The sequence below is a fragment of the Phoca vitulina genome, unplaced genomic scaffold, assembly GCF_004348235.1.
Source record: "Phoca vitulina isolate PV1807 unplaced genomic scaffold, GSC_HSeal_1.0 scaffold2, whole genome shotgun sequence".
In the NCBI taxonomy this organism is placed as follows: Eukaryota; Metazoa; Chordata; class Mammalia; order Carnivora; family Phocidae; genus Phoca; species Phoca vitulina.
In genome coordinates, this window is record NW_022589705.1 from 75,921,797 (window position 1) to 75,937,163 (window position 15,367).

At 45.2% G+C, this 15,367-nt stretch overlaps 1 protein-coding gene across 5 annotated transcripts in view; it reads left to right on the forward strand.

Moving 5' to 3' along the window:
* The window catches only part of CSMD2 (CUB and Sushi multiple domains 2), a 583,106-nt gene that overhangs the window by 546,963 nt on the left and 20,776 nt on the right, over window positions 1–15,367 (forward strand). For all 5 annotated transcript variants that reach the window (XM_032388322.1, XM_032388331.1, XM_032388357.1 and 2 more), the window contains 4 exons: window positions 3,399–3,581; window positions 7,599–7,775; window positions 8,955–9,134; window positions 9,571–9,744. In XM_032388322.1, coding sequence (XP_032244213.1) covers window positions 3,399–3,581; window positions 7,599–7,775; window positions 8,955–9,134; window positions 9,571–9,744 — 714 coding nt within the window. The remainder of the gene's footprint in view (window positions 1–3,398; window positions 3,582–7,598; window positions 7,776–8,954; window positions 9,135–9,570; window positions 9,745–15,367) is intronic.

Sequence of the window (15,367 nt, forward strand, 5' to 3'; positions counted from 1 at the left end):
TGGCCCCAGAAGGGATCCCATAAGGTGTGTCAACCCCAAGAAGGCAACTGCTCATGTAGCTTTATGTTTCTCAGGGGGCCCACCTTGGCATTGATATTAACCCCTATCCCTTCCCATGCCAGGCCCCCTCTAGAGGTAAGAATCCCAACCTCCTCCTATTATAGATGCTATCTCCTTGATTTGGGACCTCACCCACAAGACATGTATGTAGCTGTTCCTGCAGTCTGAGTTCCCAGATGATCTGTCTCCCAAAATTTAGGGCACTTCCAGAATATTGAACCAGATATTGGTTAGGTCTCCCCAGAAAGAAGAAATTCCTCAAGTGCTGGCCACTGTTTCAAAGGGCTTCTGGCTGCCCAGGACAAGCTTAGACACATCACTCTATCACCACCCAGGACTTTGGCCCCTCACCTTTATTAATTTCATTAATCACTCACTTTATGAACTGGGTGGGACTATATATTAGCCATGGAGACTCCTTTAGCCTGAACTAGAGGAAAGCCTATTAACCAGGCCCCTAACTTCATTTTGTTTGGACTTCTGGTGGAAGTGACTTGGGGAGGATGGCATGGAGAAGACAGAGTCCTGTATATGGAGGCCTCCTGGGTTACCCACAGAGCAAGTTCCAGGAGGAAAAGGCATTCCAAAGAGGAAAGTCATGCATTTCCTATCCAAATGCCTGCGTAAGCACGCATTTGCCCCAGTCTCTTCTGTGAATTGTCCCTTTACATAGTTTCTCCCTCCAGACACCTCTCTAGGGCATTGGGCCAATGGTGTTCTTAAAGCCTATTTTATCTATCTTGGGGATCTTTGTTCTCCATGGGAAAGGGAATTGCAGAGTACAAGAGAAAGAAGCCATAAAGAAAGCCTTGGGCCTCTCCTGCCTGTTAACATGTATAACCCAACCACACAGCCATTCTCCTGGCCCAAGGCATGGAATCCAAAATCTTTTCTCCTCAATGTAATTTCCCTTCTCTGGAGTTGTGTTAGCAGATGCTGGAAAATGGCCTACTTGAAAAATGACCTACCCCAGAAACAATTCTTGTCTGGGATAGGAAACTAAGCTAGAAAACCTACAGCCCTGAGATTTCATGATTTTGTGACTTCCTAAATACCAGTCCTGTGTGTGAAAAAAAGGGACTCTTCCTTGGTCACATCAGAGGTCAAGGGAGACTAGAAACAAGCTGACTCTCTGGGAACATGAAAAAGTGAAAAGCAAGAAAGGAACCTTCAGAGGACATGGACCCCACTCATTATGGGATATGTTGCATTCAGCTGTTTTATACCTGATGATGAATATTCTGAAGAATAATTTGCAGTCACTTCTCCCATGCATCCATCAAGGATGACAAACACTTTGGAGACGAGAATCATGGGCAGAGTTTTGCTGGTGACCTCTGGGGACAGGATTAGAGGGGATTATATTAATGCTAAGGTTGAGGAATGAATGAATCTTAAATGCTTTAGATAAGAAACTGAGAGATGTAAAGAATAAGTGATGAGGAAGTAACACTAGAGGTGCTCTTGTGAGTAGAATATAATTCCTCCCTTCCTGAAACTTACAGATATCATCTTTTGCAACACTATCTCCTGCCGGTCCTAAGAAATATGCATTCAGAAATCCAGGGTCACATTTCCGAGCCTCATTCTGTATGCCCATGCACATAGATGATGCATAACAGGCTATAAGTGCGTGGGCCATCATCAGAACATGCAGGGATTTCTAGCATCTGAGACATGCTTCAGGTTGGTCATTGTCCACTTCTGCAATGTTATCATTTGCTGATATACCTCAGTAGAGGACCAACAGTTACCGTGTACCCCTGTGGTACAATATTGTGTCTCAGACTCCTTTATATCACCAAAAAAAAGCCCCAAACACTACAGTGAGGACCATTCTGTCAGAATAAGCTCCCAGGACTGGAGACCTCCACCCTCAGGCCTGTTGTTCAGTAGTGCACCTCCAGCTAAGGTCACCTAGCCAGTGTGGGAGTTTGTGTACTCACCATCAGAACTGCCTTCAGGGGGACCCAGTGCAGCCTGTTGCATTAGCTACACCCTGGAAAACTCCAAGAGAGAAGAAAATCTAGCCAAGTGTGATGGGCCCTTTTTTCCAAATGTTTGAGTTGAAGGTTGAATGAATCCCCCTTCCTTGGTAGAGAGCAACATGGGATCATATAGTAAGTATTCTCACAGTCTGAGACTAAATGAGAAAAGGAAATAATTCCATGATCGAGAAGAAGAGACATAAATGGTAAATGGTGGGGTATATATGACTTAAACATTTATTTACTCCAACAAACTAAACGTGCTTACTCAGACATTAGCATTTGATGCCCACACATGTGGGTTCCTGAGGAGATACGTGCCACATCAGATGGCACCCTGTCTTCTCATGAAGTTGCCATTTATTCCTTCATTTTCCTCTTCCTTCTTCATGCTTCCCATGGCCTAGTCTGATCTAATGATGTCTCCTATACAACTCTGTATTATGAGGGGTGCTGGTTTCCACAAGTCTCGACCTTGTGGCTTTGTCTCCTGTTCTCTACCCTCCTCCACCCCTTGGGTCCTTAGCACTCTCTTGGGTAGGTCTGTACAATATCAGGACCCAGATGAATGCAGAAATGTAGCAGGAGGCAAGGGGCAAAGAAAGAATGGAATGAGAGAGTCCAAAACATTTCACCTAGAATTCACCTGTGTTACATACTTGGTGAATAGGGAATCCTCAATGAAAGGCCCAAGATCCAGATTCAAGCCGAGCTGTTGAGAAGACAAAACAACACTAAGGAGTTTAGACTTTAACCCATAGGCTATGGGAAGCCAGTGGAGACATTTCAGTAGGAAAGAAACAAGATCAGATGGTTGGTGGTTGTTCATTGTCAAGGTTTGGGGATAAAGTGGAAGTTGGGTTACAGGGAGAATTTAGGAGGTAGGGACATTAGGAGACTCTCACAATAGTTGGGGCAAGAGAATGCTGGGCATGTGAGCTAAGATGCTGGAACCAGGGACAGAGAAGGCGCAAAATCCGCAGATATTGTAGAGAAGAGGTAAAAGGAAGGAGGAGGAGATGTGGCCAGCTTGGACCACTGACATTCCACACTGGCACTGGGCAGAAAGAAAAGGCCTGATCTCTACCACAGAGCCTTCCCTCTGCTTTCTTCCCTTGCTGTGAAATCCCTGGGGACTCACCCATGACCGCAGACCTTTGTATTCTCTGACCTCTGGGTAGTAAGGCAGGTAGTAAGGTCCAACTAACTGGGGTAAGACACACAGTTTTCACCCCCCTTATTCCTGGGGCCCAAAGCCTCCCCTTAGCACCGACCCAATATCTCTCTCAGGTCCCCACTGCCAACTCTTCCATGCTAAAACAACAGGGTTTGTTTGGTTCTGGTCCATAGGAACCAGCATGGGAATCTGTGGTGACCCAGGGATCCCAGCACACGGCATCCGTTTGGGGGATAGCTTTGCCCCAGGCAGCCTGATGCGTTTCAGCTGTGAGGCTGGCCACACACTCCGGGGATCATCTGAGCGGACCTGTCAAGCCAACGGCTCATGGAGCGGCATGCAACCTGAGTGTGGAGGTAATGTATGTGACCATTCTGCTTTTCCCCTTTGCCCACCCCGGCTGCTCGTCCCCCATTTGCCTGCTCCCAAGCACCTGCCCTCACCCTCGCAGACAAAATCCACGGCCCCATTGGAACCCTTGGCCTGGAGGATGGTGGTCAATAGATAGTCCTCAGTCATGCTCATTAGTAATCCAAAGATGAACATATTCCCCACCCTCACCTAAGAGGGGAAGAAACCAGAAGGAACTAAGTTTAGCCCCGTTTATTCATTTATTTCCCATATAGCTCCCACAACTATGTGCCAAATACTATAGTAGGTGCTGGGGACACAACGGTGCCGAGACAAACACACCTCACCCTCTTGGAGTTTAGTTTAAGGGAAGAGACTGTTAAACAATTATCCAAGGTGCCAAAAGAAATACAAATCTCATTTTTAAAAGACCCTTTAAAGGTAATAGAAGTCCCTACTGAGGTTTTCTGAGGTAGCTCCAGTGAGGGAATTTAGATTTCTCCACACACTCCTGAATTTCTGAAAATAACTTTATTTTAAAACCTCTCTCGGGACGCCTGGGTGGCTCAGTTGGTTAAGCATCTGCCTTCGGCTCAGGTCATGATCCCAGGGTTCTGGGATCAAGTCCTGCATTGGGTTCCCTGCTCAGCGGGGAGCCTGCTTCTCCTTCTCTCTCTGCCTGCCACTCTGCCTACTTGTGAACTCTCTGTCAAATAAATAAATAAAATCTTAAAAAATAAAAAAAATAAAAAATAAAACCTCTCCCCAGAGTCCAACTTTTTGGAGCTGCTCCCGGGATCTCTCTGCCGCTCTCTAAAATACAGCCTGCGTAGCACTTTCCTAATTAGGAATCAGTGTAACCGCTGAGAGTAAGGGTGTGTGAGAAGGTGCTGGAAGAGGAGGGAGACCATATGAAAGAGTCACCTAGCAAGGGAGGCGTGGGAGTCGAATAGGGAAAGGTATAATTGCCAGCAGCATGAGGGCTCACTTAAGGAAAAAGGCCATTAATTTAAAGTGAGAGTGGTCAGCATTGGCCTGTGTTTTTGTTCGGGCCACATTTTGCCCCATAGGTGTAGACTTAGGGTAGGTGAAGCACTGGGTATACGGTTGAGGTTTTATCAGGCAGCTAAGACGTTGGCAGCAAGTGGCAAGTGAGGAGAGGGTTTATGCAAGGCAACGATTATGATGGATCTTGGCATCTATGCTGGGTAAGGAGGGAGCAGGTTTATGAGTGGAGTAAGGGACAGTGAAAAAGTGGTAGGATACATGGATTATAGGTCCCACTGGAACCAAAAATATCACCAGAGAATGAATCCCAGAGGGTATGAGCTGAAGAGCTAAGAGGCAGTGGTCAGAGAATGGCCCTTGAAATTGCGGTTGTGGAGTAAGTCCTACGAGTGCAGGGATGCCCTCTCCCACTTGTCTGCCTGAAGTCCTGCCTTTCTGAGGGTGCTTTTGCAAAGTTAGTTTCCACGGGATTTTTTTTTTTTTCAAGTAGGCTCCACACCCAGCAGGAGCCTGAACTCAGGACCCTGAGATCTAGACTTGAGTTGACATCAAGAGTCGGACACTTAACCAACTGAGTCACCCAGGCGCCCCTATTTCCATAGGATTTTGTAGGCATAGTAAGAGGTCTGTGGTAGTGGGAGAGTATATTGGCAGGGGGAGAATTTAGTGCATTCTCAAATATCCACTGTGACCCAGGTCCCCTTTCATACCATTCAGATCCCAGCATGGAGTCAGTCAACATGTCAGGAGTGTTCGGGGAACAGAAAGTGGGTGGCTAAGAATTTAGACCTGGAAGTGAATGTTTGTTAGATGAGTGTGTGTATGATATGGACACAATTCTTCATGACTTTCATTGACAAGTTCCCACTTACCTTTCAAAGTACAACTCAGATTCTTATCTTCGGCCCCAATAAGCTCCTCCCTTCTTAGTGTGTTTTTTTCTTCAAGTATAACACTTATTGCATCATATTTTAATTCAACTGTTTATAAGTAGGTCCTTAAGATGGACTGGCCTCCTGAAGGGCAGGGGACATGACTTCCTAACTATGTTCCTAGCACCTAGGCAGCACAAATACTTGTTGAACCCATGGGTGCTAAGACCTGTCTGTTGTGCTCATTATGTAGGAATTATTTGTAGATTTGACTTTGGGACCACATAAATGCTGTATATACTTAGCAAAGTAAATTAAATCAAAGATTAGAAACAAGCAATCTCTAAATATCAAAATCAAAATGAAAACAAATGAACATAACTACTCCTCAAATTGGTGATTTAACAATCCAGAGAATTATTTCAACTGACTTGAAAAAAGTGGAATTTGACTATGGCATATGTGCCCTAAGGACAAAGAGAATGACAATGAAATCTTAAATTGTTTTTCAGCAATCGTATTATTAGTAATAATATTGATATTACCATCCTGAAACTTTTTGAAAACAAATTAAAATCATTTATCATTAAGAACCAAGATTTTCAGCATTAAAGAGATATAAAAGTAAGGAAGTTAAGGAAAGACTCTTAATCCTAAATTTGGATTGGTAATATCAGCATAAACTCATAATGAATTTTCAACCTAAAAAGTTATTTTCCCAGGTCTACCCATTCTAAAAGTCTAGTATCAATGACCAGCTCAGTAGCAACGAGTACCCTTAATTTTCAGATTATGGTTTTTAAATCCATTCTCCATTAAAAGAAACCAGAGCTCTTTAGAGAAATGGCTGATTCCAGGAGTGGGGCAGGATATACAAGATGAACATGGAATACAGTGTCACTCCAGCAAGAAATCTACCATAGACGAGTGGGATCATGTCAAAGGAACACAGAAGCCAACATGGAGAGGCTCCCCCTAGCCAAAGATGGGATAACTTAAGCATCAATAAGAATAATAGTGGCTATACCTTGGCTAATTGAATTTAAATAAGTTTAAAAAAGAATAATAGTGGCAATTGGTGGCAACATAATAAATTTAAATCCACGAGTCCAAATGACTATCCATCATCTTTGGAGCTTACTAGGAAACCAAATCATTATTCTGACATCAGATAAGAAAGAAAATCAAACATTATCCAGCCTTCCTTTATGAATTGTATTTCAGGGAAAGCAAATATTTGATGATGGGCAAGTTCTTTATTAAAGAACTCTAGCAAAAAAAATAAAATAAAATAAAATCTTTAAAAAAAATTCATTATCTGAAATTCAAATATAAAAAAAAGAACTCTAGCTAATTCAGAAAGAATTATAGAATTAGATATCACCATTTTCTGTCCCTTAATGAAATAACAAATCTAGTCAACAATCATCAAGTGCTGCTTAAACCATTAAGTGAACAACCAATGGGAACTCTGTAATGCCGAATGAGATGGGCTAACCCGAACCCATTCAATCAGCCTCAACATCACGAACAAGGAAACATTCTGTACGTCCTGATGTGGTGCAGTAGGAAAGACAGGACCACCTATGAAGTGCCCTTGCCAAGAAGCAGAACCTGACTTACAGGAACTATGGGAGACAGAGCAACATGGGGAACAGCACCTCACCAGCGCACTTAGCAACATCTGGAACGCCCTGGAGTCTGTAACAGATAAATTCTAGGAGAGGGCACAGGAATCTCTGAATTCAAAGAGGCTTAGAGGCATGATTGTCCAAAGTCATATTTGGATCATGATTCAAACAAATCAACGGTTTAAAAAAAAAAAAGGTGGGGGGTTGGACAACTGAGGTAGATTAAGCACTGGTTGGATATTTGGTGATATTAAGGAATTGTCTAAAATTTTAGGTCGGATAATAAAAATAATTAGTCTTTACGTCTCAGAAATTAAAAAAAAAAATTCATTCAGACCCCTCCTTCCCTTCTGGGGGCCGGACGCTCAGACACGAAAGCAGCCTGAGAGGCCTTTCATTCCGCAGGGTCCTGACGTACGTAGCCCGCGCGTTGCCCTCTGGGCTGCTCTCCGCCCCCCGGGGGACGCCCCGCCCTTGTTCTGGTGACTAATGCGCTCCTCTGGCTTCCCAGTGATCTCTTGTGGGAACCCCGGGACTCCGAGCAACGCCCGAGTCCTGTTCAGCGACGGCCTGGGCTTCTCCAGCTCCGTGGTCTATGAGTGCCGGGAGGGCTACTACGCCACGGGCCTGCTCAGCCGGCACTGCTCGGTCAACGGCACCTGGACAGGCAGCGACCCGGAGTGCACAGGTGAGAGCCCAGGGCTCCGGGCTCCGTGACGAGTGGTGGCCGAGGCGATCGGGCTCCTCCCCGCCGAAGAAGGCTGTCCGTGGGAGACTGGGAAGGCTGGCTGCAATGGGGGGACTCACCCCCGAATGACAGTGCCTATTTATTGAGCATGTACTGTTTGACCACCACTGAGCTAAGTGTTTGATCTGATTTGCATTATGTCATTTGATTCCCACCACAGCCCACTTGACATATGAGATGACTGAGGCTCAGGGAGGTTGAGAATATATGTATTTGCTATTCCTCGGGCTCTCGCCAGCTCCTTGGGCTTTCTTGTTCTCTTTTACGGCAAACTCCCCGTGCTCAGCCTGATCCTAAAGCTACCACCATCCACCATCTTCGTGGGTTCCTCTCGGCCTTGGACCCATTCCCCCACCCCCAGCCTGGCTCTCAAGCCTCGTATAGCCCCACTGCTCCCCTTCCCTGCTCCTCTCTGGGGCAGCCCCAGACCTTTTTCCTTGGGAAGTAAGTCACTGTGGGTCCCAGATGGAGGGAAGTGACAAGATAAAGGTATCTGAGAACACAGTCCCTTTCCAAGCCCTAGCCTGTGATTTCAGGGCTCTGTCTAAATCCCATGTCAAGTTCCCTTTTCCGAGGCCAGAGCTCACCAAACCCCACCCTCACTCCATACCATAACAAAGACACGACCATTGCAAGGTTACAAGACCCTGCTTCTAAGCCGCTGGCCCTACGGGGCCTCCTAGGCAGAACAGGAGGTAGTAACGTGTGCCCCTCAGCAGACAAATTGTCTTATGAGGTCCAATAACACAGGCTCTTCGGGTCAGAAAACTTCCCTCTCTGAGCCCCAGCCTCATTTAGGAACTAAGCCCTCTGGGTACTTCCTCTGAGAGGAGTGGGCTTTGAATAAGGATGGTCTTCATAGTCCAAGTTGCTGGGGTGCATAAAGATAGTGGGGGCGAGGACAGTGGGGATGTGCGAGGGACATTGCAGAGAGACTTGGCCAGAGGGACTTTAGAAAGTGCAGTGCCCAACCGGGAGCCTGTGAAGAGTCAGGGCATCCCTGATCTGACTCTCTTCCCTCCTGGACATGTGCAGGGAGTACTAGGGATAGCACTGGAGTGCTGGGGAGGAAAGGGGTCTGTACCGAGAGTGAACCGTGCTTTATCTCCCTTCTCCTAGTCATAAACTGTGGCGACCCTGGGATTCCAGCCAATGGCCTCCGGCTGGGCAATGACTTCAGGTACAACAAAACGGTGACGTTTCAGTGCGTCCCTGGCTACATGATGGAGTCACATAGGGTGTCTGTGCTGAGCTGCACCAAGGACCGGACGTGGAATGGTACCAAGCCAGTCTGCAAAGGTGTGTCTGAGGGCTGCACATGTGGACACAGGGCCAAAGAAGATACAAAAGTGAGACATGGGCCTCGAACATGTAGCAGGGAGGGAGGTGACGAGGCAGAGCCCTAATAATATCTTGTCATGGGGGGTGTGAGGTGAGGACTGATCCCTGAACATCTGCAAGGAGGGAGTTCGAGACACCAAGGTAAGGCCTGGGCTTTGAGCATCAAGGGAAGGACTGTGCAGACAGAGGAGTGGGTTGTCACACTTGAGGGCATTGTAAAATGCAAAAGGACCCCAGCTCCCAAACTAAGAGGGAGCATTTCTGATTCTCCCCACTTAGCCCAGACTCCCAGCAGGCGCAGGGTAGCCAGTGACATCGGTGCTGGGGAGTGGGGCCTAATGCCCTAGGATGGCACCAGAACTCAGCATGCTTTGCTCTCCCCCCCCTCCCCCAGCTATCATATGCAAGCCACCTCAGCTCATCCCCAATGGGAAAGTGGTGGGATCCGACTTCATGTGGGGCTCAAGCGTGTCGTATGCCTGCCTGGAGGGGTACCAGCTGTCCCTACCTGCAGTGCTCACCTGTGAAGGGAATGGATCCTGGACTGGAGAGTTGCCTCAGTGTTTCCGTAAGTTTGTTTACAAACAGGCCTTTGTGCATCCTATCTGCCGGCTCCTTCCCCTTCCCTCCTCAGAGCTCTGCTACTGGAAGGCCTAGAATAGGTAATAACCTTCCCCCAAAATCGGGGAGAGGCTTTGCCAAAGACACTCTTAAAGGGAGTTTAAAGGAAAATAATGAGAATATCCCAACTGAGCCCCGGCCGTGGACACCATGTGGAGTTACAGTGGAAGGAAGTTAAGCCAGAGATAAGGGAGGTGTTTCTTTTTTTTTTTTATTGTTATGTTAATCCCCATACATTACATCATTAGTTTTAGATGTAGTGTTCCATGATTCATTGTTTGTGCATAACACCCAGTGCTCCATGCAGAACGTGCCCTCTTTAATACCCATCACCAGGCTAACGCATCCTCCCACCCCCTCCCCTCTAGAACCCTCAGTTTGTTTTTCAGAGTCCATCGTCTCTCATGGTTCGTCTACCCCTCTGATTCCCCCTCTTCATTCTTCCCCTCCTGCTATCTTCTTTTTTTTTTTTCTTAACATATATTGCATTATTTGTTTCAGAGGTACAGATCTGAGATTCAACAGTCTTGCACAATTCACAGCACTTACCAGAGCACATACCCTCCCCAGTGTCTATCACCCAGTCACCCCATCCCTCCCACCCCACCCCCCACTCCAGCAACCCTCAGTTTGTTTCCTGAGATTAAGAATTCCTCATATCAGTGAGGTCATATGATACATGTCTTTCTCTGTTTGACTTATTTCACTCAGCATAATACCCTCCAGTTCCATCCACGTCGTTGCAAATGGCAAGATCTCATTCCTTTTGATGGCTGCATAATATTCCATTGTATATATATACCACATCTTCTTTATCCATTCATCTGTCGATGGACATCTTGGCTCTTTCCACACTTTGGCTATTGTGGACATTGCTGCTATAAACATCAGGGTGCACGTACCCTTTCGGATCCCTACTTTTGTATCTTTGGGGTAAATACCCAGTAGTGCAATTGCTGGATCGTATGGTAGCTCTATCTTCAACTTTTTGAGGAACCTCCATACTGTTTTCCAGAGTGGCTGCACCAGCTTGCATTCCCACCAACAGTGTAGGAGGGTTCAAGGGAGGTATTTCTTAACATGAAAGGTTGTTCACTGGATGGGATAGTTCCCAAAGATCTGGAAGGGGCCCATGCTGGAAATGTGCCTGTCTTTATGGAAAATAGCCTACAGAGAAAAGATTCCTGGAGCGTACATGATTTTTTGGTGAAAGACTTTATTTCTTATCCTCCTGGCCTAATTGTGTCCCCAAGAGCCCAATTCCATCCCAGAGCTCACTTCCTCATTTATTCTTGTCACATAATTGGACTCTGGAAGATCTTCTCAGCACCCATGCTTTGGACAAATAGTAGACCTATTTTTTTTTTTTCTACTCGGCATTTATCTAATTCTTTAGAAAACCATCAACATACTCATGACATTGTTTGGATACCTCTGAAAATTTACTTCGATTTGGGAAATTTCAGCAGGAACTAGGACCAGCAGCTCAAAAGTGGATGCAGGAAAGGCAGCATCTGGTGCATAGTCAGCCCCTCAGGACTTTGCACACCCCCAAGGAAACATTAGGAAGGTAGCAATCTCAGGGTTGAGTCTGGGCTGAGAAACCCTATTTTTCTTCTTGAGAAATAGCTAAATTGCTTTTGAACAATGAATTATGGTCATCATAAAAAAATGTAAATGTATCTGAAAATACAAAGAAGAACATAACACTCTGGCTTCTCGAAAATAACCAGGGTTAAGCTCTTGACTGTGCTTCCACCCTGACCACAATGCTTTGGACATAGAGGTGTGCAATTTTCTGCAAACAGTATTAAATCATGCTGTGCAGACTAGTTTGTGACTTGTCTTCATTGATAGGCCATCACCACCTTTCTCCATCAATCCATACTGACCTACACATCATCATTTTTAATAGCTTAAAGAACTTCTTTATTGTGGCTACCACAACTGGTTTAATCTTCTCCTACTGGTGAAGAATTTAGGTTTCTCCAGTTTAGTTACGTTAGAAGAAGTTCTGCAATAAATGTTCTTGAGGATAACATTTCTTTACTCTTCTAGTAAAGTCCTAGGAGAGAGAAAATGCTGAGCCAGTGGGCATGCACTCTATACATCTGAGACACGGTGCCAAACTGTCTTCTAGAAAGAGTCTCAACTCACACTCCCACCAACAGTTTATGAGAATATTTCTTGACTCACTTCCTCATTAACAATGGATTTTGCCAATATCTTTTAATATTTACCAGCCCAAGGGGCACCTGGGTGGCTCAGTTGGTTAAGCGACTGCCTTTGGCTCAGGTCATGATCCTGGAGTCCCGGGATCAAGTCCCACATCGGACTCCCTGCTCAGCAGGGAGTCTGCTTCTCCCTCTGATCCTCCCCCCTCTCATGCTCTCTCTCTCTCTCATTCTCTCTCTCAAATAAATAAATAAAATCTTTAAAAAATATATATTTACCAGCCCAAGAAGTTTAAAAAGGCATCTCATTGTTTTAATTGGCATCATATTTCTTATCAGCAAGACGGAGCTGCTCCTTCTTTGTCATCCATTTGTACTTCTTTTTCATGGAGCTGCCTCTTCCTAGATTTGGTGACTTCTGATCAAGTCAGCCTTTAACTGACTTCTGATTGGCTCGTCTAGACCCCCAGCTCCCATAGAGACTTCCACCAGCATAGGCTGCTGATCCTGCTTCCATTTTATTATTTTCTATTTCTTTAGGATGCATCTTTTTTTTCAGACTTTTTAAAATTAGTTTCATAGGTAGAATTTAGTGATTCATCAGTCTTAGATTATACCCAGTGCTCATTACATCACATGCCGTCCTTAATGCCCATCACCCAGTTACCCCATCCTCCCACCCCATCCTCCCACCCCTCCCTCCCACCTCCCCTCTAGCAACCCTCAGTTGTTTCCTATGATTAAAAGTCTCTTATGGTTTGCCTCCCTCTCAATTCTCATCTTATTTTATTTTTCCTTCCCTTCCCCTATGTTCATCTGTTTTGTTTCTTAAATTCCACATATGGTATTTGTCTTTCTCTGACTGACTTATTTTGCTTAGCATAATACCCTCTAGTTCTATCCACATCATTGCAAATGGCAAGATTTCATTTTTTGATGAATTCCATATATATGATGATGATTCCATTGTATATATATATACCACATCTTCTTTATCCGTTCATTTGTTGCTGAACATCTGAGCTCTTTCCATAGTTTGGCCATTGTGGACATTTCTGCTATAAACATTGGGGTGCATTTGTCCCTTCAAATTACTGTTTGTATCCTTTGGGTAAATACCTAGTAGTGCAATTGCTGGGTTGTAGGCAGCTCTATTTTCAGCTTTTTGAGGAACCTCTATACTGTTTCCCAGAGCGGCTGCACCAACTTGCATTCCCACCAATAGGTTCCCCTTTTTCCGCATCCTCACCAACATCTGTTGTTTCCTGATGTTAATTTTAGCCATTCTGACCAGTGTGAGGTGGTATCTCACTGTGGTTTTGATTTGTATTTCCCTGATGCCGAGGGATATTGAGCATTTTTTCACATGTCTGTTCTTTGGAGAAATGTCTGTTCATGTCTTCTGCCCATTTCCGGACTGGATTTTTTGTTTTCAGGTTTTGAGTCTGATAAGTTCTTTCTAGATTTTGGATACTAGCCTGCTTCCGTTTTATTTTGTATGTGATTATGAACCTCTTGGCTGTGTGCGCACACACACATTCACATCATAGCATGAAGGGTGTTCTTCATGCTTGAAGTGATGTCTTGGGGAACTATGACTCTGGTAGTCAGTTTTCTTGGAGCTTGCTATAAAGAAGTCAAATATATTTATTTCTAACCAGCTGTGCTCCACAACGTATTTTCCGTGGCCAAGCAGCTGACCACTTGAGATGTGCAGTAACCTTTGGAATTCTTATCACTGTTTCCAAACTTTGCATCTGGGCCTTCTGCAGTTCTTGGTACTCCTGCTTCCCTCCTCCAGACTGCATCTCTTCCTCCATAGCCATGCTTCTCAGACCTAGTCACTTTCTTGCTGTATTACTGCAAACATATCCCTCATAACACCACTTCTTCCTCTTGCATAACTCCCTAAACATGGGCAGGGATTTTGTCCCCACACTGTAGCACATCAGGATCAAGATCATTGTCAGCCTCACCCACTTCCTACATGCTTCCCCAGACCCACTCAGCCCTTTCCATGCCACCTCCCCATTTGGCTGGACAGCTCCCCTGTCTTCAGTAAAGAAGCTTCTGAAGTTGACTTCTCCGCCCCCCCGATCCCACCATTTCTGAATATGCAACTTCTACTTCTTCTCCTGAGTCCCTGATGCACTTATGTACTTTCAGTAAATTTTGTTGATGCTCAAGCCATGTTATTCATCTGTATTTTTCACCTTTTATACCCTCCTGTGTTATCCGGCTTAGATTCTAAGATCTCAGAAGGCAGGGCTCATGTCTGCGGACTAATTCGGTGTCAGAAGCAGCAGAAAATCAGGAGCTGAAGATGTTTGTTAAATGCTGTTTGAAAATTAATGGAGAAGGAAGTGAATTTAATTCAAGGCAAAACGGATGTGAGGAAGAGGAGTCACACTGCGCCGTTAGCTTTGCTCTGATTACCCGCACGTGAACTCCTCCACTGGGAGGTCACAGAGTATCAGTCCATCCACAGAGATAACATTTTACATTTCACAGGCTTTGTGCTGCCTCCTCAGGGGACGTTTACACACATGTCACATCTGATTCTCACAACGAGATATCCTGGGAGGCAGGCAGAAGTCCCTTCTCAGGTGGCTGGCAGGGAAGATGAGGCTCAGAAAAAGGACCTGACCTACTGTGTTAGTGACAAAGTCTAGTCTGAAAACAATCATTTCTCCAGACAATTTTCTCTAAAATTCTTACTCAAATTTACAGCCCGTGTTATCACCACTAGAACTTTTAAAATAGGAAAAAAGGATAGACATAAAATTTAATTTTGCATCTTAGAGTGCTTCAGTCAGTGGAACTCCAAAGCCACATATGATCGGCATGAGGCCCTTTCTCTTAGGTAGAGCACATTCACGGAGTGTGGGGGACCCATCCGGCCGCTCCCCACAGGAGCTAGTTTGTTCTGGGAGAACTGCTGCACAAGTGTTTATGGGAAATCAGTGCAAGCTCTGTGTGCTTTCCGACCAGCACAATCCAAGCGTGCTGGTGGTCCCGTGGGCCTGCTCCTGCCACACCGCACACCACTGGCTGTCTATTATGTGCCATCCCTGATCTTGAGATCTGTTTAAAAGTATATTGGTTCTAAGAATAAAAACACAGGTAGAATCCCTTTATGCTTATTTTCAAGGCATCAAAATCATATTTGCAGTCAGCCCCCTTAAAAACACAGACCTGTCTCTGCAATGTCCTAAGGAAGTAAGCATTTTTAGTAAACCATGTGTGCAAACACTTAAGACACTGAGCAGAAGGGACAGAAGAGGGGCCTGTGTTTATTCTGTTTGCTGTCACATGATTTGAATTCAGTAATCATTCTTTAGGGAATCTCTCTGAGGATCTCAATGAAATGGGCACGTTCATACCCACCGCAGTATA